The 15,196-nt window shown below is 36.3% G+C and overlaps 2 protein-coding genes across 3 annotated transcripts in view; one reads left to right on the top strand and one right to left on the bottom strand.

Annotated features, from left to right (window-relative positions):
• Window positions 1–9,171, bottom strand: part of LOC311075623 (titin-like) — a 32,362-nt gene extending 23,191 nt beyond the window's left edge. Inside the window, exons 1-7 of one of the 2 annotated variants that reach the window (XM_084103151.1) lie at window positions 8,961–9,157; window positions 8,386–8,430; window positions 7,240–7,458; window positions 6,882–7,151; window positions 5,064–5,342; window positions 4,234–4,470; window positions 3,405–3,719 (exon numbers count right to left, since the gene is read on the bottom strand). In XM_084103151.1, the coding sequence (XP_083959277.1) occupies window positions 3,405–3,719; window positions 4,234–4,470; window positions 5,064–5,342; window positions 6,882–7,151; window positions 7,240–7,458; window positions 8,386–8,430; window positions 8,961–8,991 (1,396 nt within the window). In that variant the 5' untranslated portion in view covers window positions 8,992–9,157. Of the gene's footprint in view, window positions 1–964; window positions 3,720–4,233; window positions 4,471–5,063; window positions 5,343–6,881; window positions 7,152–7,239; window positions 7,459–8,385; window positions 8,431–8,960 lie in introns of those variants that run through there. The other variant, XM_084103150.1, reaches the window with a different exon arrangement.
• The window catches only part of LOC311075619 (SH3 and multiple ankyrin repeat domains protein 1), a 68,633-nt gene continuing 60,804 nt past the window's right edge, over window positions 7,368–15,196 (top strand). Inside the window, exons 1-2 of the mRNA XM_084103142.1 lie at window positions 7,368–7,508; window positions 8,080–8,169. The gene's annotated coding sequence lies outside the window, so the exon portion shown is untranslated. The remainder of the gene's footprint in view (window positions 7,509–8,079; window positions 8,170–15,196) is intronic.

Genomic DNA, 15,196 nt, shown 5'->3' with positions numbered 1-15,196 from the left:
TCCTGCATATCAGTCAACTTGTCCAATAGTCTCCAATTAGATCCAATACAGTCCATCGAAGAAGACTTAAATCCCAACACATAAAACCAGCTCCCATTACGGTCAAACCTTTTGACTTTATAGACTTTCAATTGAGCCAATTAAATAATTTACATTTTTGATCCCATTTAAAGTGATATTTCTGTCTCTCTCTCTGAATATTTAGCCTAATATAATAGTCACTTGTGATGAAACGTTGTACATAATTTTCTTTCTTTTTTGTTTCTTGAGGTTTTTTTTCTACGCATTTAAAAAAAAAAGTGAATGTATATAAAAAATATGATAAAGAAACTTATTATTTATTATTATGATTATTATTATCATTGCTGCAGTTCAAACACAGAGAATAAAAGGTCAAAATCCTGATTTCAATCTTCTAGACATCCCAAGTCTGCCGGAAGTCTCCCGCATATTGATAGCGGCTCCCTGATGCCCGAAAATGAGTTAAAATCTCCCGGAATGTAGTAGAGCGCGCATGCGAGACAGAGACTGTGTGTTCCATGCTAGTGTAGTGCTATCTTTTTGCAGGTTGGGATGTCTGGTATACTAAAACTACTGCTTTATCATATTTATAATATAAATTAATTTATATTTATTTATTTATAATTTATTTATATTAACTACTAACTAGTTAATAGTTGATAGTTAACTAGTAGATGCTTAAAATAATATTTGTTTGTGTGTGTGTGTAGGCCTATATTTTCAGTAGTAGCCTAGGTATTCTTGGAGTTCTTAATCTGCATTTGGGATTCACATTTATAATATCTGGTGTATTATTGTTGTGATAATGCATCAGAAGTGGAGTTATGAAGGGATCAGTTTCTAAGATCCATAAATGATGGTCAAACTAAAGATGCAGACGTCAGCAATTCAGGAAAAAGCAATGTATCCGTCTCAGGTTTCACCAGAGAAAACAAACCACAGCTTAATTTATACACAATTTAATCGGAACACTCAGGATTACAAAATATACTATACAAGGAACATGAATAAACTGTTTAATCACTGGCAAAAGCAAAATGACTAACCAGTGAGTGAAAACCAACTCAATCCTGCAGTGACCTCTTGTGGTTGAAACAAACAAACCTGAATTTGATGCTGGGCACCAGTTTGCCGTTTAGTGGAGATACACTGAACTACAGTTGCATTGCAATAAAAGTTTATTGCGGCATGCAGTTATACAGCTGTAGTCATTTTTTGATATACATCTCTAACTAAACAAACAGAAAATGCATTGTTTTTTAAGTTCTTACATTTAAAAAATACAAAAAAACGTGCATGAATAAAAATATTTAACAAAAACACAATAACTATAATTAAGATCTAACAATAAGCATGATGAAAAAATGAAATACTCCAAATAAACAAGAGTCCAAATACATTTACATGATGCTGAATGAGGCTGAGAATGACATACTGTATATATAATAAATCTATTGTTAAACCAGTGTAATTATAAAAAAAAAGCTCAGAAATTAGTACATTTGCTAATGATGTGTTAATGCTTTTCAGCCCCACAGATCAACTATAATAGCATAAACTGTACAATCAATAACTATCACGCACATATTTACAATAACTGATTCTGTGTAATTATGCGTGAATGTAATTGCCTGGTCAATCTATAGCCTTTTGTGGGTTTGATGTTTATTAATGCGTGATGCTAATAGTATTTACATTTATAGCCTTTAGATTTCTGTGGTTTCAATCCTTCAATTTTATTGCACAAAACTAACTTTCTTTCTCCTGTTATAGTAGACTACATTTGTATCAGCCTCTGAATTCTCATAACTGCAAGAAAAATTCTAAAACTGTGAATGTGGATCTGTAACTGTAATCTTACTTGTTTGCTGTGTTAACTGTATATGCTTATGTTCTAATTTCTTTTTTTACTTATAGTAGCCTATCAGACTCTTTCTGAAGGTGAAGTGCCTTATTTCTTCGCCACTATGGACCAAACTCACTGTAGATTGAGTCTGAAGCAGAGGGAATTTGATGTAAGGTTTGTTTTCTGATCAAAATGGAGTCAGATCTCTAAGTTTCCAGCGGATTGTCTGGGATCTTCTGAAATCGACGTCGTAGCCTACACACTTTTGAGCTTTTGGAGGTGGAAATTAAAAGTCACATTCACTCTCCAAAACCAGACAAAGTGAGCATCTTCATGTAGCCTATCCCCGCCAGGTGACACTTCTTTGTTTAAATTGTATAATTCCATAGTAGGCTATTATTGTAACCTTCATTATATTAAATAGCCCACCCCAAAAACTAAATTCTCTCATGATTGTTGCCGTCTCAGATATAACGAAGAAACACGCGCGAGAAGTAACGGTCCGCTGTGACTTCACGGCACTTCTCGCGCGAGTTTCTCAAGCGTAAACGTTGTGACAGTTGGCTGGATGCTATGGTTTATAGTCAAAATATTAGTTTTAAAGTTTAAATATTCATATTTTTCTCTCACACACCTATAATTTAGCTTCAGAAGACATTGATTCATCACCAGCTGCTATCGTTTGGATTACTGTCGTGTTCACTTTGTCTGGTTTTGGTCCCGTAATGTAGCCTAAAGTTACTCACGAGTCACGATGGATTGTTTTTCTAAAAATCTTCATGTTCATCTGAAGAAAGCAAGTCATACAACTGAGACAGTATGATGGTGAGTAAATGATGTGAGAATTTAAATTTGGGGGTCGAGTTGGCCTATCCCTGTATTCAATTAACTATACATATAAAAAAAGGTATTTGTGACCTTTTGTCTCACAATTCTAACCTTTTTCTCAGAATTGCGTGATATAAACTCACAATTCTGTCTTTTCTCTCTCACACAATTTCTAGTTTAAATACCGCAATTCTTACTTCATAACATAAAGTCAAAATTTTGAGATATAAACTCAGAATTCTGAGGGAAAAAAAGTCAGAATTGTGAGATAAAAAAATTAGCCATTTGACTATTGGTTAGCATTAACTTGATGCTCTTTCTTACAGGTTCCTTCATTCTTTCTCTTTGCTCGTCTGTTTCTTATCCTGTTGTCCGGCCTTCAGTTCTTCATATGGATTATCTTCTACTGCCACAGCCTCATAATCTTTGTCTTTCTGAGGAAGCTGCTCATACCCTCCCTCGGATACTCCTGCCGGTGTTTTTGAGTCGGCTGAACTCAGTGTTTGGTACACCTCAACTTTCACGCTCTTAAGAGCCTCGTACCCACCTTCACCCTGACCTTGACCTTTACCCTGACCTTGACCCTCACCCTGACCTTGACCTTCTGCAGCTCCTAGTGTGTGGTACACCGCCTCCTCCGGCCTCTTTTTTAGGGCTTCGTAACCCCCCTCTGCCTCGGCCTTGTCCTTATCCTTATCCGTATTCTCACCTAGTGTGTGGTACACCGCCTCCTCCTGCCTCTTTTTTAGGGCTTCGTAACCCCCCTCTGCCTCGGCCTTGTCCTTATCCTTATCCTTATCCGTATTCTCGCCTAGTGTGTGGTAAACCGCCTGATCGGTGAGTTGGATTTGCTCATAGTCTCCACCTGTTGTTTTATCTTTATCTTTAGCCTGTGCAGTCCCCTGAACACTGCTTCCACCGCGTCTTCTGCGCTTCAGCGCGATCAGCACCACGATCAACACCCCAAGAACCATCAGAATTGCAGCCACCATGATGGGCAGCACATTTACAGGCTCTGGTTGTGCTACGAGAAAGAGAGAAGATTATTTTTTTTTGCAAAGAAGTTCACTATAGTGAAGTGAAAGTGTTTAGTGTCTAGCATTTATACATCAGTACAGTCAGCATTAATATCCACGGAAAACGAAAGTGTTCATAGAGCTCTGCGTGCCTCTGTTTTGGTGTGAAACTTTTAGGTGTCTTAGAGAACCGTTTCTGTGGTTGATTACCACAGAAAATAATTTCTCATTAAAATAAACCATAAAAAATCATTAACTTGAAATAAATGTTAACAGGAATTAAAACTAATTAAAAAAATTAGGCGAAATGTATTTTATTTCAATAATTTGTAAAGCAACTTTTCTAGCTAATTAAATAAAAACTAGGCCTAATAAAAATGACAAAAACACTATAAAATGAACCTAAAAACTCATTTAAAATATTAATAAAAAAACTACAACAGAATTTTAATTACACTAAACACTGGCTAATGAACAAGCAGTGTGTGTTTAAGGAATGTGTTTGTGTGTGTGTTTAGGTACCTGTGTAGCTGTAAACGTTGCTGAAACGGGAGAAACCTTTCTCACACACCCTCCGGCAGCTGTACAGTCCTCTTTCCTTCACGGTAATAAAGTCTGTATTTTCAGGCAGTCTTTGGCGTGGGAGATTAGGGGGTGTGTGATACCAGTAACTGGACTTGCAGTTGGCAGGACAGTCTCTGCAGAAACACTCCAGACTGTTAGGAGACGTTGATTCCACAGTAGCAGCAGGAGGCCCACCTGAACCACACACAGATATGACTTACAAAATAATTGATTCAGTGGTTGTTCCTGTAACTCAGCTGGTAGGATAATGACTAAACTATAAACTCCCAGTGAATGCGTATCCTGATAAGGATAAAAGCATCTGACAAATGTATAAATGAAACCGCTCTGACAGATTCAGTGAGTAATTCGTTAGACTAATTTAAACCGATAATGTGCGAGTCGTTCTGACTGATTCACTAAAAGAGTTGACTCATAAGAGTCATTTGTTCATAAATCAGACTATGCTGGGTGAAGCGGTGTGCTTGCTTTTACATGCAGCCATGAAAACAACAAAAGAGAAAGATGTGATGGGTTGCTTTATTAGTTTTAGCTTACTTTATCATTATATTATCATTATACATATCTTGTGCTTAAATAGCCTATATATTAACCTGTGTCATGTTTTATTATTATTATTATATAGTATCACATGGCACTCTTACGTATACAGTTTTCAGGAATGCCATGGTACCATGTCCAAAAAAATACTTTCTAGTTCTAGTGCTATCTAGTAGTGGTTGTGTATAAATGAAGGGGAGAGGTGAGGCAGTTATTGTAATGTTTACCTATAACTTTTAACTCCTGGGCATCAGAATCTCCTTCCTGCCAGGCAGCGTTTGCACTGATGTGCCTGTACCTGTAGGCGGCGTGACATCTGTACTGTCCGGCATCGGCTTGTGTTGCGCTGGTGATAATGTATGTGTCTTCTGTTATGTCTGCGATTATCTTATTATCCTTATAGAATGTAGCCTTTTCCGCTTTCCCACCCCAGACTTCACACCTGAGAGCCACGCTCTCCCCCAACAGTGCAGGAGCGGCTGGAGGATCCAACAACACCTTGAGCTCTGAGACACACAGACACACAGAGACACAGGTCAGACATCCATCATCTACTGCTGCACGAACCTGATGCCTTATTTAAAGATCCCATAATATTGTAGATGGCTTTGAATTCATATACTGTTGCCCTAACCGGTGTATTCAAATTTCTGTCCAATCAAATTCTCTCTAGAATAAGAGACCCTCATGCAACCAAGCAGTAAATCATAGTGTTACTGACATAAACTACAGGCTATTGGCTGTTTAAGAAAAAGGGATTCAACAGGAAATGTCAGCACTGGAAAAAATTAATCTTGGAATTTTGGGAATTTAATCTATAATGATCAACTTTGTCTTTGTTAGTCAATAGTCAATACACTCTCAGAAAAAAAGGTACGAAAGCTGTCACTGGGGCTGTACCTTTTTAAAAGGTACATTTGCATATTGGTACCTTAATGGTACATATTAGTACCTAAAAGGGACAAATTAGTACCTAAAAGGAACAAAAGTGTACCTTTTGCAAAGGTACAGCCCCAGTGACAGCTTTCGTACCTTTTTTTCTGAGAGTGTAGTTGCCATACAGTAGGAGGATAGACGAATAAACCCTGATCTTGGAGAAGTGTTAGACTTTATATTGAGATCTGACTTTTATAGACTTTGATGTTTTGGCAAGTCAGAGCACAGTTTGAGCTATTGTTGAGATTCACCCTGCAACTATAGAGGTGACAGATGTGAGGTGTCTTTTCCTCAACGTCTGAGAATCAGTTTCCATTTGCTCTCCAGTTTAGTCCCATGGCTCTTTATGGAAGCCATTGAGATTTAGAGGATTTCGTCTGTATTTTTTCTAACACACACACACACACAATTTTGACTATTGCATTCAGATTTAATTATTGTGAAAATAAGATTGTGGCCTTTGTATAGTTTGATTTTGATCTCTCTGAGCAATTAAGATATAAAGTAAGTTATTTATTAAATTTTTTTAAGAACATGAGTTTCACTTTGACTAACAAGCTTAAAAAAAACATCAATTGCTTAACATGTTTCAGAGCCAATAAGATGGATGGGAACTAGTTAACATCCTGTGGTCAGATTTTTATTCTAGGAATGACTGAAAAGTGATCTGAAAACGCAACAGAAGACACGCAGTCACTACTGAATGTGTCATAATAATGTGTAATATTAATGCAGTCCCTTCTTTTGCAAATGTGCTTCACATAATTAGTAATGTTATGATAATATAAAACTGTTTTAGACGTTTGTTCATCTGTGCAACACAATAGAAGATTCTGAAAGATGTCTCTGGGTTTGTTTGTTCATACGATTATAGTCAGTGGAGTCTGGTGTTGTTTTGGACCCCATTGACTTTCATTGCATGGACATTGGACACAAAAAGTCAAAACATCCTTCAAAATATCTTCTTTTGTTTTCCACAGAACAAAGAAAGTCATACAGGTTTGGAACTATATAAAAGCGAGTAAATAATGACAGAATTAGTATTTTTGGATTTCCCTTTAACTACACAGGGGATCTGAAATACAACAGGGAAATGAGGAAGGAGTCACCTGTCATTTTCAGCGTCACGGCATTGCTTCGTCGTGTGCCGTTCTTGCACCAGAAAGTGGCTCTTTTTGCTTCTTTCAATTCTGCATATATAACAGCCGTCTTGTCCTTCTTAACATCGGGTGTTAGCATGAAGCCGCTCTCTCCCCGCAACACAAAACACTTCCAGCCATACACATCATCGTCCACATACAGCTCCAGGTTTCTTCCACCACCTTTGGACATCACAGCGCCACCTATAGATGGAGAGAGCTGAGCGTCAGGCTCCAGCTCTGAGAGAGAGAGAGAGAGATGAGAAACAGCAGGAGGAACAGATGATCGTGAGGGAACGTTTAGAGTTATTTAGGATGGTGTTCATACCTACGACAGTGAGTGTGTATGGGTCGCTCTTCGATCCGTCCCGCTCACATTCGTACTTCCCGTTGTTTTTTGATGTCACTGCTGTAAGAAGCATTGGAGAACCCTGATGTGATTGTGGATCTCCATTAATGAACCATTTTATCGGTTCACCCACTCCTTTACAGATCAGAGTGATGTCATCTCCAGCAAACACATCTGGGAACCTCGGCAGGAGAGACACTGAGAGAAAGAATACAGACACATGAGAGACACGTCTTCTGTAACGCCAGGTTGTCTGACTAATTTACTATTGTAAAATATTATTGATTAATTATTGATTGACAATAATTGTAAACCATGGTGATTTAGTTCTATCTACTCAACAAATATAATTGGAGTAATTGGAAAAGTTTGAAAAGGACCGTAGAAGGTGCATTTATTATTTTATTTATGCATTTACACATTTATTCATAAATTTTTTATTAATGCATTTAAAAATGCATTTATTTATTTATATATAAATAATGCATGCGCTTATTTATGCATTTATTTATTTATAAAGTCATATATCTTTTCATTTTTGCCCACTATCAGATTCTTTAGAATAAAAGTTTTTTAAGATTTATTTATTTTTTACTTTATTTAAAATGTCTTGCTTTTCACTATTTTCACCCTCTCTCTGACTCTGACTCTCTGATTCAAGGGCTTTCAGGTATTCTGTCGAGTTCAGTGTAGTTTTTGACTGTCTAATTGATGTGAAATGTGCCACAAGTGCTGAGGATCTTGTTAGAAATAAACTTAAGCTGCTGGTTTCTAACATTGGGATCTTAGAAAATGATCTGATGCTTTTTGATCATGTAGGAGTCATGCTGTTCAGTCTTCAGCGGACACACCCTGTGGCGTTTACTCGAACCTTCTCGAGGAGCCACGACAGGAATTACTTCGGACAAGGTTGGAGGTTCATTATAAATGACCCTCAGTGAGGTACTTTAAGACACTAGAAACATCAGTGTGCTGGTTGGGTGAAGTGATGAGGTTTCCTGCACCAAAGTTCTGCAGATCTGCATTGTTTTTTTCTAAATTCTGTGCTTTATAATAGATTTGATATTATCTCTTTTTTTTTTTAGCTCCTCTGATCTTGTGCACAATGAAAATGTGTGTATTTACCTGCTGGTTTTTGTCCATTGTCTTCTCTTACGAGAGCCAACAACACTGTGACATAAAAAGATAAATCAGATTATTTCTGCACTAAGAATCTACATCTTTAAGTTTCATTTTCAGCTTCATTGACATTGAAATGAGACGGCGGCACCCAGTCAGTTTCGGGTGAATCATGACTCAAGAGTCTCTGGCCAGTTGCATTTTCAAAAAAGTAGTTTTGAAAGTAATTCTTGCATATCTTTCTAAATATCTTTGTAAAAATTAGTTTTGGCAGTGTAATTGGAAATATGTGTTACAAAATTATCATAGTGCAAACATCACCAAAAATGATGATATTAAATTATTAATTCTGTCATTTTTGCATTGAAATTTAATCATTTTTGGTAATTGATAATTTGATAAAAAAAATGTTTTCAACATTTATCTTCATTTAATGCCAATATATTAACCAGACAAACAAAGCTCATTAAATAATTTGCCCCTTATCTGCTGCGTGAAAACTGCAAACTGTCTGGTTTGAAGTCAAAACATCCCATTACACAGAATCGGACAATAAGCTGCATAAACTCTTGTGTTTTTACCTGACAGTGTCAGTAGAGACCTCATGTCCATCCGCCGAGCCACGCTGTCCGTCTGACAGAAAGAGAAATATGACTGTCTGATGGGCAGAAAGATGAGCCTTAAGTAGAAATTTGGGGAAGTGGAGAAAAAGTGGTTTATCAGCTTTATTGCATTAAAGCTTAGCTAAGTATGCATGTGTGTGCGCATGTTTCCAGTGTTTTTGTTTAATCTGACATTTTTTTTTTCTCTTATGGCAATTAGAGCAGCCCACACCCTTTAGTCACACTTTTTTAAACAGCTCATTTTAGCCGTGTGTTTGTATTCAAGCATGCAGTGTTGCTCTCAATGTGCATGTTCATTATCAGGCGTTGCTATTTACAGAACGTGCAAAGTCATGGTTGTGTAGATGGTCAGTGATCAAGAACAACTGGGTGGCTCAAACTCAATAAGCATGAAAGATGCATGACTCATATATTTTATTTATCAATTTATGGTATTAAGTTTTCAGATAAATATATATTTTTTTCTAATTAAGATGTCTAATTAGTCTATAGACCAGTGGTTCCCAATTCCAGTCCTCGTGACCCACTGCTCTGCACATTTTGTATGTCTCTCTTATCTGACACACTCAGTTCATGAGCTGATGATCTGGTTCAGGTGTGTTAAATAAGGGAGACATACAAAATGTGCAGAGCAGTGGGACACGAGGACTGGAATTGGGAACCACTGCTATAGACTATAATACAACTATTAACTTAAAAGTGTGCATTCATTTTTAGTGCATTCAAATTTAGTCAACAATTCTGTTTCTGCCCACGGAGAATATTTATGAAATTGTAGAATATTGTTTATATCAATGTCAAAAATTCGAGTTAAAAATAATGAATCTATAACTTAGGTGCTTTATTGTCTTATTTAGCACACTGTAAAAAAAGTAAATACTACTGAAAAAAAACAATGTAATTTACATGAAAAAGTTAGTTCAGGCAAGAATTAAAAAAACGAAGTAAATTCCATATCAGTACTTAATTCAAGCGAGTAGAAATGAAAGCGTAAATATCAACTCAATAAAATTAAGTAAAAATTACTCAGCTTTTCTGATACTGGGGTTCCCATCATGCACTGGACCTTGAATAATTAATGAGGTTAATTTTTCACTGGTTTCCAGCTGTATTTACACTGTTTTATCATTGCTTTTGTTGTCAGGATTAGTAACTTGCCATTTTGTGACATTTCGAGTACATTTTCTGCTCAAAATGACACATTCTAACACAAAAACGATCCATCAAATGTTACCGTCATTGTGTATTGTCTACCAAGTATTGAGGTCTTTGCATTCACATGTTGCTTAACATCTGACATGCTGTAGTATAAGGGGCTGTTTACACCTGGCCACTTCATGCGTTTTCTCAGATCGGATAGCTATCCGATCGTGAAAAGACCAGGTGTAAATGCCCTCCGAAACGCATTCGAGACGGATTTGAATCCGATCGCTCAAACCACTTCAGGAGGTGGTCTGGGCCGCATTCCAGACGAAACTGGACAAGTGTAAATGCATCTGGTTGTTGAAACCACATATGTAAATTGCACTCCTCCCAAAAATGCTAAAAAAATAAGCGTGTGAGAGCGTGTTATAGGCTATATGTAATGTTATAGCCAGATATGACGACGCTATGGAACACGCATCACCGCAGATGAGAAGCTGAGCATCTATTCTTGAGCCAACGTGCAAACTATCGCAAATCAAAGTGAAAGTGAGACGCTTAACACACAATCATCATCATTAAAAGTAGAGAAACGAAATGATCTTACCAGGGCTGTTGCCACTCTCTCTTATTGCGGTCTTTGATTTAGAAATTTTAGCTGATGATCAGTAAAATGCAGCTCATATCTGTTGCTTTCGGTGACGTGCACTCCATTAAATCTGCATATAGCGCGGGAATTGAAGATCGGATTTAAATCCATTTCGCAAAAACACATTTATGTGACCAGGTGTAAATGGAATCGTTTTGATAAATCAGATAGCTATCCGATCTGAGAAAACGCATGAAGTGGCCAGGTGTAAACAGCCCCTAAATTACTTAGATAATCTAAGTAAAGCACATACTATAAATGACTGGTATAATTCAATATTATTGTTTGAGTGAAATGTAATGCAAAGGAAATTTCAACTAAATCGATATTAATCAACCTTTTACTAGCCAAGTTAAAATTACTTATTTTCTGTGTTACTTTCACTTAACTAGGTTAAGTAAAGTTTACTTAATTCCATATTCCAAGTAAATTTAACTTAAAGATTTCTAATTAAAGCTACTGATGAATATGTTTAGGTTTTTACTTGGCAAATCTTTGTAAATTTACTAGCATTTTCTGAGTGAAAAAAGTTGCCTAGCTTTTTTCAAGTAAATCCTACTCCAAATTTTTTTCAGTGCATTTTTATAATATTTTTGCATTCAGATGTTCATTTTAAAAGCTATAAGTAATAGTAAGGTTTATTAACTGGTTCATTGTTTCCTTCATAACTTCTAATGTATATTAACATTTTTCAATTCATGCATGTACAGTTCAAAGTAATTTTATGAGAGAAGCGATGCATAGCCCCCTTCCCCAGAAGCCAGCACAAATATCTGTCCTGACCTGTTGATTCATTTTTAGTTTGTGAAATGATAAAATATTTTAACTGCTTGCTTGCTAGTTAACCTGAAACGACCGTTATGGTTATTTTAGTCTCGATCTCTGCACAGAACGCCATGTCGTGTTTGCAGATCCTGTGTTAACTCTTGAGGTTTGTGTATTTTCAGTGTTGGCAAAACAGTGCTACTTTCCTTTGAACGTTTCTCGTGTGTACTGGATTAACAACATTAACCACCCTCTGATGTTTAGTGAGCGCTGTTTTTTTTTTAGTGTGAAGTGCAGAGGCTCTGCAATTTTTTTTTTGTATTTACTTAAAGTTCAGTAGTGGATAAAAGCAGATAAATGCTGTAAAATTTATGTTCAGTGAGTCATTCAGATGCATCTGGGTACGATGCAATATGTGGTATTGATTTTGATTTCAATATGATTCAAATTTGTAATTCATATATGTCAGGAGGTCCCACAGTTCAGTAGTGATGTGACAACAGATCTCAAAGCCAGTGAGAAAAGTTTGAGAAAAAGCTCCACACTTCACACTCAGCAATGTGACAAATGAATGTGAAACGATCTACAGATCTATTCTGTTGTATTCTTTTATTTCATTTGCTCAAGATGTGTTCCTAAATCTTTGTTCTATTTGTGGAAGAGGAACTTGCTTTACTGTGTGTGTGTGTGTGTGTGTGTGTGTGTGTGTGTGTGTGTGTGTGTGTGCGTGCGTGCGTGCTTGCGTGTTTACCTTCCTGTGCATTTCCCAGAATACCCAATGATGGTGTTATTTATGAACAGAATCATACCAATTGGTCAGCACTTTTTTACTTTCTTTTTTTTTTTTTTGAGATGAAATAGATTTTGCAGTCAACAAGTGTATATTAAATATGTCGGTTGAATTTGGTACAGTTCACAATGCACACTCAGCAGTGTTTTTTAGACACACATAGTAACATTTACACATGTAGAGAAAGCTGTTGTTCAGAAATGAACTGATGATGCTTTTGGTAAAATAAGGGACAAAATGTGCTGAAATCTAGGAGTCATTTCGGCCGCATATTAATTTATAACAGCACTTTCTATGAAACCAGCATAATCATGCATTATAATGTTTATTTGACAGTGCCCTATTATACACTATTGTTTTCATACATAATTGTAAACGTTATAATCTATTAATCTTATTTACATTGATGCATCTAGTAGATACTTTTATCCAAAGTGACTTGCAAAGCAATTTGTCACAGATCTATTATTATCTATTCACATAGATAACACATGTGTTCACATAACACATGTGTTTCAGTAACACATTTGAATATAACATGTATTACACTGTGAAAAAAAAGAAGCTTTTGCTCTTGACGTAACTTCATTTTAATAAAGAACTGAACTGTTTAAATGAATCAATATGAATCAGTATGAACTTTTGAGAGGGACAGGATATCATATTTATGCCAGATGGTGAAATCTAGTGGCAGTGAACTCTGTGACCTGTGCCCTTTAATAGTTGTGTTGGTAAAGAGAGACTTTGCCTATGGTAAAGTAACAGTGACTTGATGCACATCCTGGTTTTGCAGAGTAAGCCATGTTCCTGGAACAACAATCCTATCGAAAGACCATGACCTATTAAACTAGAGGGCCTAACCTAATAATGTTGGTTGTCATACAGGAAGTGTTGTTCCAGAACCAATAAGGATGTTGACCCAGGCAACATCACTTTTATTTTATTTTATTTTATTTATAAAGATAATATAGCTTTTAATGACTATTTTCCATGATCTCTTTGACTCTTAGAATTGAACAAGCTGTTTGTTGTTTGTTGTTTTTTGTGTTGCTGCACTTTGCTAGTATATGTTAGTGATTATTTAAAGGCTGTGGGTTTGCTGTCAGTTAAGTGTGGTTTTTAATTGTTCATTTTTACATTATTTTATGCATAGACAGCACTGAAAGTCAGTTGAGACATGTCATGACATGTTTTTTTTATGTTGCTCAGCAAGCAATAGCCGTCATTTCACCGTCTTGGTTAACTATAGACCCGATATAGTCCGGCTATGAGTAACTCACTTCTAGACAAAATAACCTTGAATTTGGTTACATGTCACAAATAACTTGCAATATGTACAATATTCCATCTTGTAAGCAAAGTAAACAGTGATTACAAGGTGTTTGGTTTCATTTCTTCACTCATTTCATTTCTGTTATCTAATAGATGACAAAGTCTATTCTTGGGCTCTGGTTTAGGCGTCTTTTACATTTTCACTGACAGCCCAGTTTTTGCCTTGTATTAGCCTAGACGGCTGTGTTTGGATGGCTATTAGACGTCTTTTAAACGGGGTTTTAGATTATCAGCCTTATAATAAAAAGTTCTTGAATGACTAATATCTAATGAATGAGTAATATAGTACATTACGGTCTGAGGGTCAGTGATGTGGCCTAAGACAAGTTGGGGATTTTGAGGTTATTTGCATTAGTCTCTCGGAGGAACAGAGTACAAGTCTTCTCTGAAAGTTATCATATGCTTAATCATTCCAGTAGTTTGATTTTAATGCTAAAACAGTCCAACCCTCTTTAAAATGCTTAGAATAGAAATAGAAGTAGGGATTTTTGTTTTTACTGACCAGTAGGCTTAATTACTGGTATTTACTATATTAAGTATCACTATTACTATTGCCACAAATCATGTGTCTTCTTGAGGCGTTAGTTATGATGTTATGCCCGTTGGACATTAAAATAGGTGACTTGCATTAAAATCCCACAGATTTACATTGAATCAAGCATCATACATAGTTTTGTAATCACATGTTCATGTTAATTACTTGAATAAATCATGTATCCTTATGGATAATGTGATTAATTTATACTCAAGATGTTGCTGTTTTGGTAGCATAGCATGCTAATCAAGCAAAACATTGACTGCAAAGTAGACCAGTATATAAGTGGTTTCAGCTCTTCTGCCTTTGTCTTGTAAATCAGATTCATGTCATTAGTTTAAAAACCATCTCTGTGAAGATGTCAATGCATAAACTAGTAACTGAAGTGTTTATCAGCTTTGTTGTGGTTCTAATTTAAGGACGCTAAGCTTTGATGTTATAGTGAGAGGATGGGGTGGGACCTGGGTCTACTTTGAAAGGTCAGAAAACAGGACAGTGGTGGGGAGCAACACACAGCCTAACGCTGGCTACAAACAGGCCGCGATCAGTCCTTTTTGAAGGGGTTGACTGAAGAAAAACATGTATTAGTAATTAGGTAGCAGGACTGATTGTGTGTGACTCCCAACACTGTGTCAGACCTACTTACAGACGCCTGAAAATAGAGATGTACTGAGAAAACCACGCTGGAGGACTCCGTAAACCTGAGAACTCGCTAGTAATCACTAGAACACCACTATTCACCAAAACTATACATGTCCAGAGAGAGAGAGACAGACAGATAGATACAGTAGATATATATATATATATATATATAGAGAGAGAGAGAGAGAGAGAAAGAAAGATAGATAGATAGATAGATAGATACAGTATAGATATAGATAAGATAGAAAGATAGATAGATACAGTATATATATATATAGAGAGAGAGAAGATAGATAGATAGATAGATAGATAGATAGATAGATAGATAGATAGATAGA

The sequence above is a fragment of the Abramis brama genome (assembly GCF_963993115.1).
Source record: "Abramis brama genome assembly, chromosome: 24".
NCBI lineage: Eukaryota > Metazoa > Chordata > Actinopteri > Cypriniformes > Leuciscidae > Abramis > Abramis brama.
Note: the sequence above shows the minus strand (reverse complement) of the source record. Positions and strands in the feature narration are given on the sequence as shown.